Raw genomic sequence first — 17,643 nt, 5'->3', positions numbered from 1 at the left:
TCATAATAAATAGTTACCAAATTTCATTACACTTTTACAGAATTATATTCGACTTATTAAGATATTTTGTAAGAATATAGATTACCGAGGATGAAGGTGAAGTCAGTAAACAAGGCAGTGTCAGTGGCGCTTGATGTCCACTTCTGTACAATTCCTGTAAAAATGATTCTTTGTAAGTTTCATAAAGTTTGCACTGAAATATAATGTGGTTCGGAGTTGCAGTATATTCAATGCACAAACAAACTGGCGAAGTCACTAAATTCTTCTTGTAAAGGTGAGCTGCGGCGATAGTGCGATTTAACCTGCAGAGGATTATAGTTGTGAGGGAACTTCGGGAGAGTTGAATCTGTTTAAACCAACATTCCTTTGGAATTCTTTCTTGTATAGAATAGTACGCCTTACCGCATTGAGTACCAGTATTTGTCCACAAGCTTTGCCAGTCAGTAAATAATATTTATTTAGTGTGAGATTCCAAAACTGCGGACGGAATCTTTATTGAAAGCGGCCGTTGGATTGTTTGATTCGCTGCATATTTTGCCAAAGTATCTGCTATATTATTCCCTTTTATTAAAGAATGTCCAGGTGTCCAAATAAAGTCGATATCATATCCCAATGTCATTAATTTCAGTGTGATTATTCTCATGTTAACAACGTACCATTCCGTATGACATGACCATGATGCAAACTGTAAAGAATTTAGCACAGAGGCTGAATCGGTTGCAATTGTAACTAAATTCAACTTCTTCTCTTGTACATAAAGCAATGCCTGTCGTATTGCAAAAGCTTCTGCAGTTGTAAATGGACAGATACGATGGCAAAGGAAAAATTTTGAATTCTGCAGAATTATCACAGTAAAATGCTGCTCCTGTTTTCCAGACGTTGATTTTGAAGCATGTAGACTAACTTGTAGATGTCAACCTGGCAAAGAAATTTACAAATAATCAAGTTAACAGTCTGGCAGTATCCATGGCAACGAACTAACAGGAGGATGAAAATGCCAGGAAAATTTCCAGCGTGGGTTTTAAGCATGGTCTCTTACGCTTGTAAAACGTTGCGAGTGTACAAGGAATAAACCTTTTATTAAGGTTAAATTGAGTTTCGTTTATCACTTGAGAGTATCGGTGTATTTTACTCACAGCGCTAGAACCAAAGGATTAATTCATAGTAGATATGTGGAGGCACGTAACAAGGTAAGCATCCTGGATAATGTATTTCAGAGTCGTTCAACATGCTTTCAGCCGGTCCCTGTGGCCGAGTGGTTAGCACATCATGCTGCGACGCCAAGGGTCCCGGGTTCGAATCCCGCTCGGGCATGGTTGTTTGTGAATGTCCATTCATCAATTTCATCATTTCAGCAGTAAAATAAATCAAATCAAATCAAATCAAACATGCCTTGAATAGAGGTGATAAATCAGGAGAACAAGCTTGCCATGTAATCGGACTGCCACGTCCGATCCAACGTCCGGTATACACAAAACTGAGAAAGTCTCGAACAGATGTGAATGTATGGTGAACATGTCGACTCTTACCCCCTGCCATCGTGTTATTCGTGACTTCCCAGGCCTGTAGCGACTCAGGATAACGTCTTGTGCAGAACATTTTGAATCACCTTGTATGTAACGCCATTACTGGAATAATTTGTTTACAGGTAAGTTTACCTAAAAGTGCTCCGTACACTATTGGTCCAGGAATAAATGCCAAGGCAGCCATGATGAGTTCTATAAACCCAAGCGAAACAGCTTTGTCCTCAGGTTTCACACACCTGAAAAAGATAAGGATATTGAACGCGAATATAAATTATTACAGACGCCATACAATAATATAAAATTTCTATTCGAACTTGAAACATACAAATGCTATTTTCATTTAAAGATGGACTTAAATCAAGATTTCTGTTGAAGTTATCATTGGTCAAAAATAGTTAAAATAATTACAAAATATAAAAGTTTACATCTTAAACATCACATAAAAATGCCTATGAATATTGAGGCGCCTTCTTTGGATTTATAAATAAGTCGCACTACAACCAGTTTTGATCTGTGGGATATTTCCATATACCTTAAGTGTCAAACCAGACGAGACTATCGACAAATAAGTCTCAGTATGTACTCTCAGTTTGACAGGCGTGTATCTCGACCCGTCTCAATTTTACAGATCTCCGTCTCTCTCTCTAAATTTTACGAGTGCCCATCTGGTCTCAGTCTTAAAGACGTGTGCCCCGTTTCAAAACTGAAGGCGGCTCTCTCATACTGGTGGCTGTAGGATTGAGTCACAATATTACAGACCGCTGTCTCGGTCCCGTCTCAATATTACAGGGGTCTGTCTCTGTCCCGTCTCAATATTACAGGGGTCTGTCTCTGTCCCGTCTCAATATTACGGAGAGAAGCGTGTCTGTGTCCATTCTCAGTCTTACGGAGAGACGCGTGTCTGTGTCCATTCTCAGTCTTACGGAGAGACGCGTGCCTCTGTCCATTCTCAGTCTTACGGACAGACGCGTGCCTCTGTCCATTCTCAGTCTTACGGACAGACGCGTGTCTCTGTCCATTCTCAGTCTTACGGAGAGACGCGTGCCTGTTAATTCTCAGTCTTACGGAGAGACGCGTGCCTCTGTCCATTCTCAGTCTTACGGAGAGACGCGTGCCTCTGTCCATTCTCAGTCTTACGGAGAGACGCGTGCCTCTGTCCATTCTCAGTCTTACGGCGAGACGCGTGCCTGTGTCCATTATCAGTCTTACTGAGAGACGCGTGCCTGTCCATTCTCAGGCTTACGGAGAGACGCGTGTCTCTGTCCATTCTCAGTCTTACGGAGAGACGCGTGCCTCTGTCCATTCTCAGTCTTACGGAGAGACGCGTGTCTCTGTCCATTCTCAGTCTTACGGAGAGACGCGTGCCTCTGTCCATTCTCAGGCTTACGGAGAGACGCGTGTCTCTGTCCATTCTCAGTCTTACGGAGAGACGCGTGCCTCTGTCCATTCTCAGTCTTACGGAGAGACGCGTGTCTCTGTCCATTCTCAGTCTTACGGAGAGACGCGTGCCTCTGTCCATTCTCAGTCCTACGGAGAGACGCGTGCCTCTGTCCATTCTCAGTCTTACGGAGAGACGCGTGTCTCTGTCCATTCTCAGTCGTACGGACAGACGCGTGTCTCTGTCCATTCTCAGTCTTACGGACAGACGCGTGTGTCTGTCCATTCTCAGTCTTACAGACATCTGTCTTGGCAAGTCTTGGGGAATCTGTCTTGTCCTTGTCTCCAGTTAGAAACCCTCTTCAACGAGTGTATTACCTGAAATGAATGATAAGGTTCCCAGCTCGGCCACTGGATCCCCAAAACCTCAGGATGCACATAAGGACGAGAAACGCAGTGAAGCCTGTTGAGCAGTCCACAGGGCATGGACCCTCCACAGCGGTCCCTCCCATCAGGGTCCCTGTGAGTGTAGAGTTGGCCCACGATGCCCCATTTGCGGACGATGGAATGCAGGTACAGTTTGTATACGACTGCAACAATACGAAAAATTAGGTAATGACCAAAACTATTGTAAAACATTTTTGTGAACTAAGGTGAAAGCTAGGTTAGATTAAGCTGTGGGAGAGATTGCGCAGCTAAAGTAGCACAATGCGTGAGAAGCCGTGAGAAATCATTCGTGGAAACTTCAGTTCTTTATCGACCCCAGCTGTTATCTATGTGTAATTGTGAATATCCTGCTTGTGTAAGATGAGCTTGTTTATTGAGTAATTTTCACACCGAAAGTACCCCTGAGGGGCATTGGTGCATGTACATGTGGAAGTTATTTTCTTGTCTGGTATTGTAATTGTGAGTGTGTATGTTCTTTGGATAGTTCGATTTTGTTTCGTGTATGAAAGTAAGTGTTTCAAGTATGTACAAACTTGGAAGTGTTAATATACGAATTTTTTAAAAAAGAGGTTTACGTGTATCAGTTTTGTGTGGATTTGCCAAAATATGCTCTTTCTTGAATTTTAAAAATCCTCTGCGATTGAGCCAAGTTCCCCCAAAATTGGATACCATACCTCAAAATACTTTCGAAGTTTGAGAAAAGATATTTATCATACATAAAGCATTAAAACTATTTTTTAGAGTTCTTAATTGGTAACATACGGTGTTTAGCCTCTTGCATGATCTATGTGAACTTTCCAGTTTAGACACTCGTCTATAAATATCCCAAGAAATTTTGTATTGTTAGTAGCGGTTATAACGGCATGCCCTACTGTGAAATTATCTTACTTAATAGAAGAGTCTTTGGCTCTAGATACACCAAATTTTATTATATTAGTTTTTTCGTTGTTCATAGAAAGTTTGTTTGCTGAAAACCAGCTCCGTAGTTCAGTAAGAGCTTTTTCCGTTTTTTGAATTAAAGTTACATCGTTAACAGAATCTACTAAAGCCGTAGTATCACCAGCAAAAAGAGTAACTTGGACGGTTTCAACATTTGCTGGAAGGTCATTTATGAACAATAAAAACAATAGAGGTCCTAGTATTGATCCTTGGGGGATTCCAATAACCACTTCTTTCAATTCGGAGTAACATGTTGTCTGTGTCCCGTTGCCCCAGAAGAACGTTTTCGCCATATTAAGTTCAAAATTGAAACGACACGACCTCCTGTTTCTATTTCAGGAATAATTTACCAATGTTCCCAACAAACGTTCTGTTTCCTCATAATTCATGTTTTTCTTTGTGATGAGACAACTGTGATTTCTCGATATCAAAAGTTGGTCACAGGATCACTCACACCTACGACCATGGACGTCCGGAGGATGGAGGGGGGGGGTCAAGGGAGGGCCGTGCTATCCTGGAAAATGAAAGTCAACCAAAAATTATGTATTTCACACAATTTCATTTAAGCCACAATAATATGTGTTAATTATTGCATAAATATGATAAATTCAATTTTAAACTATGTTGTTTGAGGGAAAAACACTATTAATGGGGAAAATGTGATTTGTTTGCTCCCCTGGACAAAAATTCCTTCCTTGCCCCTCCCTGGAATAAATCCTGCGGACGTCCATGCCTATGACTGTTCATACACCACAGTGATTAAATCACAGTTCTGATTGTGATTCAGGAATAGTCTAAGTTTTGATTGTGACTTGAAGCGAAGTGATTACATCACAGTTGTGATTGAGGTTCATAAATTTCAGTGAAAAATCACAGTTCTGTCCTTGATATCACTATGTATGGATTTGATGCACAGTGTTTCATTAAGTTTTGAAACACTGAGAATTTCCAAACTTAGTTGCGCCATCTCTCCCTCTCAAAACATGAAAGAAACACATCTTGAAAACTTGAGGTGATGAAATTTAGGCATAAAATAGAAGGAATGAGTATTCGGAAGTAATTCATAAAAATCCTAAAAATTTCTTTTTTTAAAATCTGAAGTTCGGAAAGAAAACCTAAAAAGAAAGATGCACGAAAAGAGAATTAAACAATCAAACTTAAATGATTATTATAATAAACAAAATATATCGAAGGATGAAAGTTTTGTGCTTGCCTTGCTTCCATTAATAATTCCTAGGAAGTGACATCCAGCATGACAGGGTGAATAAAAAGTAATGGTCCCATCTTCCGAACAGATTGGAGTATATTTCGTAGTCGGTGCACAGCCACAATCGGTATTGCATTCTGTGTTCAGGTCGAATCTGTGGAGTAAAGAATGAGTAAATTAAATCTCTTCAATTATACTAAATAAAAGGTACAACATTTTGAAGAAGCATATATAAAAATTAACGATAGAACAGAGGATGTAAAGGCAATTACACTCGGGAATCTGTGGAGCAAGACCGTGCATAACTGTAGAGAAGGGGAGAAAGCGAGTGGGGAGAGTAAAGCAGTGCGCTGGTAGCTGCAGTCACGTTTTCCCCTCTAAGCACTCACTTCCCCTTTCACGTTCATTGGTCAGAACATCTCGAGTCCTACTTGTGCAGAGGACTTGTTTTTGTTCGCTTGCAACAGAAGTTCCTGATATAGAGTGTAGTAATATACCAGTTCGTTTATTCATAAACCATACCTGTTTGATTGATTTGGTGTTTTAATTCCACTTTATACACAGTAAGGCTAATCGGGACTGAAGCTACAGTTTAAAGTGGAATGCGAACCACTATGTGCTTCCACCGGGTATCGAACTCGGGACCCCTTGATTACAAGGCGACGACGCTACCACTGCGCCATCTGGGAGACACTATAAAGCATGCCTCTGTAATTGATGTAATTCAGCCAATATCTGTTGGAAAATTATTTTTAAAATGTCGGGCTAGAAGTTAGTTTACTTTCTTCTTCGTTCTTTTCAAAATTGTTGTAACTTGTGCAGTGGCGTGCCCAGGATTTTCTAAAGGGGGAGGCTACGCGTATTTTTTACTAGTCAGCCCTCATTTTGCCATCTATTCCTCCCTTTGACGTTCTTTTGTTAGTAATACTGGCCTAAAGGGGGATTATGACCCCACCAACTCCTTCTTGGACACGCAACTGAACTTGTATAAAATTTCTGCAACAAAGGCAGGATTTATATTATCTTCTGCGGTAGCTGTGTTGCAACTCATGATAGCATATACTCACGTCAAGATTGAGAGTAACTGTTGGAAACTTGTCATGACTCATCAATACAAGATAATGATACCTTCACGAAGAAGGGTTCAAATTGTTTCCAGAACATTAGAGACACGAAATGTGAAACTAGCCAATTAGCACCTTTCCACTTAATCGCTTGAGAAGCATAATTATGCATGATGAAAAGTTTTCTAAGGTGAAAATTGCCAAACACACAATTAGAACTGAAGTTCACAATGTCTCATAAAACTAAAAATCCTATTTTAAGAACAAGAACTATCTTGATACCAAATCCATGTGTGAGACTTTTGTATCTACGATATGTTAGCAAATGTTAGTGTTAGTCCTAACAACCAGTAATATCCTGTTTATTGTGCAGTAATTTAGTGCATAATAGAAATAGCAAACCTATGGAAAGCACATAATGATTAATGCCTACTTTTGTATCATGAGCCACAGCGCAAACGAGGTCATTTACGAACTGCAATGATTAGCTTCAGCTTCACTATGTAGAGAATAGTGTAAACATATTACAGGAACATAATTAATGAACCTAACAATCACTAAATTTGTAACCACTATAGGTGAATTTATTGCCTGCGCACTGCACTATGCCACAAAGGCTAATGGGGGGCGTGCAGATAGGGTTCCGTATGTTCTCGACCATGGTCATAGTGGAGATGATATGAGCAGATCACCACCGTCCGGCCGCCTTTACACCAAGGGTTGCCGTAATGTGGCCATTGATATGCTGAGTGATCCCCAGAACTACTTTATAGAGGCATAATTGACACCCTAGAGCAGCCAAAGCGGGAATCGTACCCGGGTCTCCGGCATACTTTGGAGTTTTTCGACATCATTGTAAGCATCCCTAACGTAGTCCCCAAATGAAGAAGGCAGTTTTGTAAAAATAATTACAAGTCTATAACATTTGCTTTAAAGACATGTCGGGAATGTAATAACTGGATCCCACTTCTTTTCAGCCGTCCCGAAATCCTGGGATTAGAAAATCTACAGTCCCGGATAGTGGCGGCTATTAGGAGGGCGTGAGGACATTTTCCCACCCCTACTTTTTGTCCCGCACTATGGCCTCCTTCAGTCGGCCAATTGTTCCCTACGGGACCATCGACAATGTATGCCTAGTCCGCCGATGGTCCTGTGTGCTGCTTAAAAAATGCATGTGCTTTTAGGATCTTCATACTTGTATGTGAGGTTGTAAACGCTGACAGATGTTCAGATAAAAATTTGAAATGTCATACATGTGGAAGAAAACGCACACACCCAGGACCCCTTCGTACACTTATTTGACAAAAAATGTTATAACTCGTAGACTATTTGACCAATCTTCTTCGGGTAACTTTTGTTTTGCAGCTAGAACATCAGAGCATACAACCGTCCAAAAATCAAAACGCTAAAGGCAATAAGAGGAGTTGGATGGGTCGCGGCCTCCAACTTTCAATGAAACAAAATCATAAAAATGGGGAGTTTTCCCCCTGTTCCCCCTCTATTTTGGGAAGGGGAGGCAAAATTTAGCCTTATTTTCAAAGAATGGTCCTATCTCAACCGAATGAAAGTCATTTCATGTTTCTGGGTGCATTACATTATCGAATATGTGAAAAAAACTCCACATTTTTATTATTTTTTAATTGAAAGTTGGGGGCCGCGGCCCAGCCAACCCCTCTTATTTGCTTTGGCGTTTTGATTTCTGCACGGTTGCATGCCCTGATGTTTTAGCTGCAAAACAAAAATTACCCTTAGTAGATTGGTCAAATAGTCTACGAGTTATATATATTTTTTTTGTCAAATAAGTGTACGAATTTAAAATTCGCGCCAAAGGCCTCGGCGAAACCGGGGTTACTTTCTGACGACCCCCTCGGCAGAGTAAAGGTACCAACAGAAAGTCAACTGCCGTTGCCCTCCACTTTTGGCACCCAATTGTTGACAATGGTCCCGGATATTATATCCTGTCCCAGCTAACTGTTGACCAAGGCCGTGCATAGCATCAGAGAAGCGAAGAAAATATATTGGCCAGAGGGAAGCAATAGACGCTGATGCGAAGGCTGGTAACTGCAGTCGCATTCCTCCTCTGCACGCAATTCCGTTCCTCTCACGTGATCATTGGTGGAGCCGTCTCGCGTCACTACTTGCGCAGAGATTTGTTTTCGTTTGTCTGTTCCACAGTTAGCTGGAACGGAGTATAGAGATTAGTTTCATTACACATTCCCGACTATATTCATCCACGTTTAGCGTATGTTATATTCCTCTTTCTGGGGGTCTCCTTCCGCCAAAACTTACTACTACTACTACAGGACTATTTATTACCTTATCAATACAGGACAACAATGCACGCTTCAAATAGTCTAGAGTGCTGTAACGAGGCCATTTTGATCGAGTGTCTAACAGTTTGCACGAACGACGCTACATAGCGGATGGAATGAGCAACTTCTTCGCTCGAGCGAATAACGCTCGAACAGGCAAAACGAGCGGTATACGCTCGAAGCCCAGTAGTACACGTGTAACCGTAAATTGTCTGTGGTAGTGGGGGCCCTCAACTATGGATCGTGAAGTGAAAGACGCAGTGAAATTGAAACTTAAGTGAACACAGTCATCATCTCCATGTGAAAATGCAGTTTAGTGTATCTTACCAATACAGTGATATATGAAAATGAAAAAAGATGATTGTGGGCTGAAACTGCCAGGACAGATATTTTACATATGAGTCATTCTATGCCAAATCAACTTAATAATCAACACAGATATGTGCAATTTTCAGCCCGACTATCTGAAATAATGCATGGAACTTAGTAACTGAAAATTTTGAATCTAGTTTGTCGTGTAGTTGCAAAATTATTCAAGGTCGAAGTTCGCAGAAATTGTCCTTTCTGACTCGTTTAGCAATACTAAATGTACTCTAACTCTGTTCTTGTTTGGACTAGGAAGCTGAAATCAAGTTTATTGTGCAGAAAATTGAACAAGCTTTCCAGTGATAAGTAAGAAGCCTACATTTGGATAAAAAGAAAATATTGCCACGTGACCTTGACCTTTGACCTTAAGAATCTCAAAACAAGTCTTCGTCACAAAAATTGAAAAAATGTATTTGGCACACCGTGCTATACTCTAAAAAATATGAAAAAAAATCGAACTGGGACTGCAATGGGATCAGAAGATACAACATAATATCCATAGGTATGTGACTGACAAAATCCTCATTACAATGTACTAGGGTGAGTCAAAAGTCCCTTAACACCCCTTATAAAATGTAGAGTAGTTATGCAGGGTACAATTGGTCACAACATAAAAATGTTAGGAGGGAACCATACTTGTGTGTGTCAAGGGGAGGTCCGTCATATTGTTGGCCGCCATATTGAATTCAACTCAAAAAATTTAGATGGAAAGGGGTTGATATGGGGGCCATTCGCTTGACACACACAACTATGGTTCTCCGTGGGCCTAACATGTTTCCAATATGACGAATTGTTCCCAGCGTCACTCTTTTACATTTAATAGGGAGTGTTAAGGGACTTTTGACACACCCTGCACATCCGTTATGCATTGCCGCATTCGGCACATATTACCTCTATTTCGCAACTGTGTGGAATGATGGAAAGGGAAGGAGGAGAGAGTAGGGGATAAGTTATTGTTCAACTTCAAACGTCGGGATCCCGGGGGAAAAAATCCCTAATCCCGAAATCCCTAGATCGTTCAATCTACTCAGAATGACATTGCCTAGTTACATGAGTATACAGGTTATAAAGTCTGAAAGAAGGGCGACATATTATCTTCATGAGGATATAAGTGCCTACATATAAACTGTAGAGATAAGCAATGAAATTAAATTATGATCACAGTGTGTGAAAGCAACCATCATGGACCGACCAGGAGTAACTTTCTGCTATGCATTTGACACAAGGAAAAATTATTTTATTGGATCGGAATTGGTGCCTTAGTCACGTACGCGTTGGAAGGTGTCTAGAAATACCCTCGCCAGTTGGTGTCTTGACTAGCCGAGAGAGGGGGTTACAATAGTGATTTAAAATGGGGTTATTTTTGTGTCTGTTTGTCATCACCCTGACCAAGGTAAGCGTAAACATATTCCAGAGAAGTAATAAATGAAGTAATTTTGAAGTGTTAACATTTACTATTGACTAATTATTCCAGCGGTCATTCTCACGACCTCGTCAAGAAGTTCCAGATCTGGGTCCTAGTATGTGTAGAGGTGATTTTGAATGTCCTGCCATCAATGTGTGATCACTAGGGAACGGAACTTTAGGAAAATAAATATTTTTTCTGCGATAAGATAGAGACCCTCGTTTTTGCCAAAATTCTGATCATAGCCTTATATGTCAACACAGCAAATTTTATTTTACATAAAAACACATATTTTCCAGTTTTCTGTATGGAAATACATATTTTGCGAATTTTCATCGCTCATTGACTTTAGCTACCTCGAAATCCTCCAAGGAAAAATGTTTATTCTCCGCACATCTTTCATATCGAGAGTGTTAGGTTTGTTTTGTCTTTGACCACGCTCGTTGGCAGACTTCTGGCGCCTCGCCTAGTATCCTATTGGGGAAATTATTACCCCCACTGGATCTAACGCACAAGTGCTAATGTCTAAATGTACAGAAATTTTTGGGAAAAACCAAGGTTTTCAAACTTTGTGCCAAATTGCACGTGTTTTGGAAGGTGTTTTGGAAAACTTCAGCGTTAGTGACATTTCGTGCTTCAAATATGCAAGAATTGTTTCTTGTGACGTGGAGCGATCTTTCTCACTATATATGATCCTTTTTAGAGATAATCGTCACAGATTTACAATGGAGAATTTGGAAAAAACTATGGTGATCCACTGCAACTCTTCCAAAAAATAGCTCGCTAAGAGGAAAGCATTTAGAAACTGATTTCAGGTGTTTAAAATGCATGTAATATTTTGTTTTTGTTACCAAATGTTTTTTTTTTTTTTTATTTTTGTCACATATTTTCCTGTTTTTATCACATATTTTCAACATTTATGACACATAAAAAAAATATTTCTGAGTTTTTTAGTACATAAAGTTCCGTTTCCTAGTGATCACATTCATCCTCACTGTCGCGTTTACGCCATAAAGCAGTGGCTCTCAACCTTTTTCAGCCCGGGACCATCATTACACTTTATGGGACCCATAAACATGGGCGCCGGCAGAATTACTTGTAGGGCTGTGCACCCAGTTTATAATCATATTTTTGCTAACAACGAGTACTTTAAGAAGCCCTCTTTTACCTTGCGTAAACAAATTACACATACTTCATTCTAGAAAAGTAAATAGTAGAAAAGTAAAGTAATTTAAAGTACTAACATATAACTGAACACACATGCTGAAATTGAAACTTCTTTTTTTTACTCACTGAACTAATGTGACGGTTGGGGCTGCCTTTTCCACATAAGCTAGGGTATGTTGGGTTTGATTATTATTATTATTATTATTATTATTATTATTATTATTATAATTATTAAAGTAGGGTTACAATTAAGCTTACAATTTTCTTTACATTGATTCTGAACTTAAAAAAACAGCTTTTTGCCCTACATGAATTAATATACAGTTATGCTATTTGTTTATAAGTATACATAAAATTGAATATTATAAATTTATATAATTGAAAAATATAAGAAATAGAATAAAATAAACATTTTTGCAGCTACGTTATATGAAGGAAGCAATGAGGTAGATGAGGCACGGTGTCAGTAATCTCTTGTTTAAATTTGGCCAAATTTCTCTCCTTTCTGCAATTTACAGGCAGTTGATTCCACGCTTTACTTGCCAGAGATGACAGGGATTTTGATACGTATCTTGCCTTGTTACATTTTGGTACTGGGATACTGTTGGTGTTGTTGGATCGCAGATTGGGATGATGTATATTACTAGATATAATTACTTTGTCCTTTAATAAGTGGTGGTGCGTGTTAATTGCCTGGTAAAGTTTTAGTAGAAATGCATATTTTCGTCTGGATTCCAGCGCGGGTAATTGCAGCTCTTCTTTGCTTGCTCGTGAGGTCGTGTGCGTCGTATTTCTTATGCTACGAATAGCACAATTTTGCATTTTCTCTGGTTTCGTGGTGTTATTTCTATTAATCCCATAGAGTACAGAGGAACAGTATTCAAGTAACGGCCTAATAAATGCTTTGTAGAACGCTAATTTGTGGGCAAGGTGTACATATTTGCAGACAAATTGAAACTGCTTGATTCTAGGTGCTGCGCGGCTAACTTAAGTCGTAAATCTGAGTGCGCGTCAAGTCTCAGAAGCAGAAGCTGCTTACGTTAAGTATCCCTTTCACACAGAACAGGAAAAGTCTTGATTGAATGATCTGGTGTTTTAAGTCCACTTTAAGGAAACGTCTTGAATTTAACGAACGAGCTTTCATAAAGTTTACGATTACGTATAATCGCAAGGTTGAAAACACTTTTGAAACCACTCGGCATAGTTTTAGCAGCCAATGCCTCCCGGTGAAGAACAGAAATGTAGAGATTAGACTACGTACAGGATTTGGGACGTTGAGGGACGAGGTCCTCCAACCTCCTCTCGCCTCTCTCACAACCTCACCTTCTCTCTCAGTTTTTTTTTCTTCGTTGTTTGCATATCGAGCTTAGTTTTTTTTTTTTTTTCTGAGAGCGGTTTCGTCCCAATTATGGATTATGGAAATCAGAAAGAGGTTATTCATTATGCAGGTAAAGAGATTTACAGCTTGGTAAATAGGTGAGGACAGGGAAAGGAGAGTGGGTTCTATACCTTGATACCTATGTTATAAACCAAGGTGTATGTACTAATTAGTTATGACTCAGAAAGAGAATATATGAATGAAAAGAAAATAAGCAGTAAGTTAAGATGTTCAAAATGTAATAAGTATTTACTAAATTAGTCCTTAGACTAAGTGTTAAGTCTTCTAAATTTATTTGACTGTGTAATCTAATATATATTAGATACACTTTAATAGAGAAAATATTATAATATAATAATATGATAGATTATGTAAAATACAAGATATAGATATATACAAGAAAATAACAGTGTACAGATAAATAGATAATATATATGCATTACAGGTCCTTGGACCTAAAGCTTCCCGAAAACAAGGGAATTACCCAAGGAAGGACTTTCCCGAAGTATGGGAAGTTCCAGTCTTGTAGTCATCCTGGCTTCTGGTGGCTTCTTGGCTTCTGGTAACTTCCTTCTAACCTGGGTGGCACACAGGGAGCCCTAAGGCACCATTGGCATTGGAGCTCTGGATGGATCATTCGGCTGTGGATTCAATCTGGCTTCTTGGTGTAACCTTAACTCTTGAGGGTTCCATAATTTCTTCTTCATTTTCAATCTACTCCCTACTCTTCAAGGCAGTGGAAGATGTTTGGAAGTCGGACTTCTTGAATAGATGATATGATAAAATTCCTTATCCTTTCACCTTCGGCTTCCCTGAGGGAATTTCCAAGGGAAGAATAGTTCCCAACAAGGGAATTCTAAGTTCTTAAGTTGTCTTTGTCCACGACATTCATTCAAACTTCTTCCGTTCTAATACAGCACTTGAATCCCTCGAAGTTTTATCCGGTTAAATCTTCAAAAGGGTCTAGAGCCAAGTTGGCAATTCCACACTCACACGAGCCTCAATCTAAGAGCACTTTGCATACAGTTCTTCCAATTCAGACTTATCACTTAAGATCACTTAGTTCCGTTATTGTCTCGGGGCCAAATAGTCCGGCACCCACCGATTTCACTTTGATCTACTTGACGTAATATAAAATTTCCGTCTGTTTATGCAAGAGGGACCTTCATAAAATCTAGTCTAACACTGTTCAGGGGATTCTGTCCTGAGTGATCTCCTTGTCATTGATCTTGTATTGATTGTTCTCACATATGTAGGAACAGACGAAACTTCATTTTGTTGCGACGAGGATCTGACACTATAATTAAGTTCTTCCATATATGAAATTTCAGCAGATAGTTTATTTAGAATATTAAACTTAATTTGGCTGTCAAAAATTGTCTCCTTATTGAACTGGCCTAGGTTACGTCTAAGTTCACTCACATATCTTGAGGCGTGTTCCTTACACTTTAGCACCTTATGTTCGGGTGTGTCCAATTCGCCACAGTTATCACAGGTGTCGCTATTTCTCAGGTTGAATCTCCTGAGATACATTTTAAAGGGCCCATGCCCTGTTATAAAGTGTGTGAGACCTTTGGATGGTTTAAAGTATACCCACTTGTTCCTCTTACCAATGGTCGTTATGAAATTCCTAGTACGTATTGAAGCATCTTGACTCCATTCGTGCTCCCACTTATTTGCGAAGAAGGCTTTAACCTCTTGTTTCCTCATAATATTAATATGATGGTTCGCAAGGAAGTTCTGTCCCGTTCCTTTGGTAATCCAATACTTGGTAGCCGCCTGCTGTACCTCAATGTCCAGGGGAAGGACCCCAGCAATCGCAATAAGTGAGAGAGTAGGAGTGGTTTTAAAACCTCCCAAGATCCGAAGAAGGACGTTGCGCTGCGCTGATCTAAGTTTGGACTTCACCCGTTCTTCAAAAGCTATATTAGCCCAGGTGCTGGCAGCGTATGTTATAATTGAGAGAAAAATCGCTTTATAATAAATCAATGCGATATCAAAAGGAACCTTGAAGACTGTATTCCCCATGCTCAACGTTCGATGTAACTCCGTCTTTGCTTTTTCTATAACATAGTCAACGTGCGATCTAAATCTTAAACCGGAGTCAATATATACTCCTAGGTATTTAAGGGACTTAACATTCCGAATTGGTCTACCATTAAGTTTTACACTAGGAGATCTCATAAGCTTCCCCTTTAGTAATACTGAGAGAGTTTTATGAGTTGCAATGGTAAGTTTTGCCTTGCAACACCAAGCATCTAACTGTGTTAAAAGATTCATAGCCTTTAGTTCCAGTTCTCTTCTATTGTTGGCGCCTACCATGATCATCAGATCATCTGCGTAAGCAATTGCTCCAATGGACAAGGGATTCTCATTCAGTTCTTCCAGCAGCGGTTCTATGGTGATGTTCCATAACTTGGGGCCTAATACGGAGCCCTGGGGACATCCTTTATTGACTTCACGATGGACACTCTGATCCTGCCAAACGTAGTTGACCCCTCTGTTATTTAGATAATCACTGATCACGTTATAAAGAGCTGTTGGGAGATCAAGTTCCCTTAATGTAGCGAGTGTAAAGGGCCACCATACGTTGTCAAAAGCTCCTTTTATATCAGCAGCTATTCCAAGTACGTACTTGTACGTGGATTCATGGACTGTTCTCTTAACATGGTTAATAGCATCCTCCGTTGACAGTCCTCTGCTAAATCCATATTGCCTTTGTGGTGTGCCTCTGAGGAGCTCTCTTTCCTCTATCCTTTTAAGCAGTAGTTTTTCTAGGATCTTCCCAAAAGTGTCCAGCAGGCATATTGGTCTATAAGATTTGACGTCAGTTCGATCTTTATTTTTATTCTTCAGTATTAGGGTTAGATTGGCTTCTTTCCAGCATTCTGGAAAGACACCCTTTATTAAACATAGGTTGTAGATCTGTTGAAGATGATACGATATCTCATTCTTAGAAATCTTAACCAATTCATTCGGGACTGCATCCGGCCCAGACGCTTTCTTCGGCTTTAATTTATCTATAACAGAAGCCACCTCCTCAAACGTAAAGGGTAACAAAAGAGTCTTTGATGTATATATTTGATTTCTTCTTCTGCTTCTTATTTCAGCTTGTATATCATTATCATCTTGGGGATAATCCAATGGAAGAAGATGTTCCATGAGGTAACTCACCGTTTCCTCCCAATCTTTAGTATACTCACCATTTTCTTTCTTAATTGTTGTGAGTATTATTGATTGCTTTAACTTGCCAGTCACCATCCTATAAGGAAAACTCCACGGATCTCGAGCCAATTCTCTTTTAACAAAGTTCGCCCAGGATTTCTGCTTATGTTGTTTTAGCAAGTTATTATACATCCACTTGGAGTCCCTATATTTCTCTAGGAAAAACTGCTTATCTCGGAATGTCTTCGCCTGTTGATATGATTTCCTTAGTTTTCTGGTTGTTTGTCTCCTTTTTAACAAGTAATCAGGCCACATGTTAGTGTTTTTGCGGTTTCCAATCTTAATTTTTGCTACTTCCATTTTTAAGATGGAATCCATTACTTTATAGAGTTCTTTGATTCCTTCTTCCAAGTTCGTTAATTCCTTCCGGGGCAATTCTGAACTTATGTGTCTTCTTATATTTGCCCAGTCTGTCTTCATCCAGTTTACTCTATGGTATTGTGTGTTCCGCTTTTTACGACCTTTATTTTGTATTGTTATTCTAACAACTACGTACAACACGGGTTGAATTTAAATTGTTAAAACCTTAGTAATTTAAAATTTAAATAATAGTTCTTTAAGACACAGTAAATAAATTTTCGAGCCCGACTTCGGGACCCACCAAACGCCTCCTAGGGACCCAGCAGTGGGTCGCGCGTCATAGGTTGAGAAACGATGCTATGACTGAAGTTAAATTCTGAGGACCTCAGCACGTGGGCTATTTCCCCCCACATCGTATAAGCACATATACCTTTACATAGTTAATTCTGCATTAGTTTGAGGTATAAATGTCTTGCTGCCCATGTTACACTAAGGCAGTATGCCCCTGGCAGCTGCCATCCCTACTTCAATCAATCACTGAGCATCTTTGAAAGTCGTGAAACTAAATTACTATCAGCGATGAAAGTATATGATTTTAATCACGTACATAGAAACTACAATAGAAACTACTTTACAGGCATTGGGATACGTAGGAGAGGAGCTACAGTCTCCTCTGGAATTTTTGAAAATCATTAAAAAAAAATGAAAGAAGTATAAAACTGGGAAAACCAAAGTGGTAAATAGAAACTCATCTTAAAATGACACCCGATTTACCATTTTTGTCTCGGACTATAATTTTAATAGGTGGAAAACAAGTACAAGTAAAAGCAATACTGATTTAGTGGTTCGTTTCGTTTATTTTAGTTCGCTTATCTGCAACTTGTGGCTAATCGCGAAGATGAGTAGTGATGACATGATGACCCATGCCCA

At 39.6% G+C, this 17,643-nt stretch overlaps 3 protein-coding genes across 3 annotated transcripts in view; 1 reads left to right on the top strand and 2 right to left on the bottom strand.

The window, feature by feature from the left end:
* Positions 1 to 17,643, bottom strand: part of LOC145991880 (solute carrier organic anion transporter family member 74D-like) — a 262,979-nt gene that overhangs the window by 7,190 nt on the left and 238,146 nt on the right. The window lies entirely within an intron of this gene.
* Positions 1 to 17,643, bottom strand: part of LOC145991239 (solute carrier organic anion transporter family member 74D-like) — a 190,146-nt gene that overhangs the window by 4,848 nt on the left and 167,655 nt on the right. Inside the window, exons 9-11 of the mRNA XM_083127202.1 lie at positions 5,503 to 5,650; positions 3,282 to 3,493; positions 1,659 to 1,762 (exon numbers count right to left, since the gene is read on the bottom strand). Coding sequence (XP_082983328.1) covers positions 1,659 to 1,762; positions 3,282 to 3,493; positions 5,503 to 5,650 — 464 coding nt within the window. The remainder of the gene's footprint in view (positions 1 to 1,658; positions 1,763 to 3,281; positions 3,494 to 5,502; positions 5,651 to 17,643) is intronic.
* The window catches only part of LOC145991243 (uncharacterized), a 31,456-nt gene continuing 24,304 nt past the window's right edge, over positions 10,492 to 17,643 (top strand). Inside the window, exon 1 of the mRNA XM_083127205.1 lies at positions 10,492 to 10,631. Coding sequence (XP_082983331.1) covers positions 10,590 to 10,631 — 42 coding nt within the window. The 5' untranslated portion in view covers positions 10,492 to 10,589. The remainder of the gene's footprint in view (positions 10,632 to 17,643) is intronic.

Source organism: Lepisma saccharinum, chromosome 8 (genome assembly GCF_977018435.1).
Source record: "Lepisma saccharinum chromosome 8, izLepSacc3.1, whole genome shotgun sequence".
In the NCBI taxonomy this organism is placed as follows: domain Eukaryota; kingdom Metazoa; phylum Arthropoda; class Insecta; order Zygentoma; family Lepismatidae; genus Lepisma; species Lepisma saccharinum.
The sequence above is the reverse complement of the archived record's forward strand: the minus strand, read 5'-3'. Positions and strand labels throughout refer to the sequence as shown.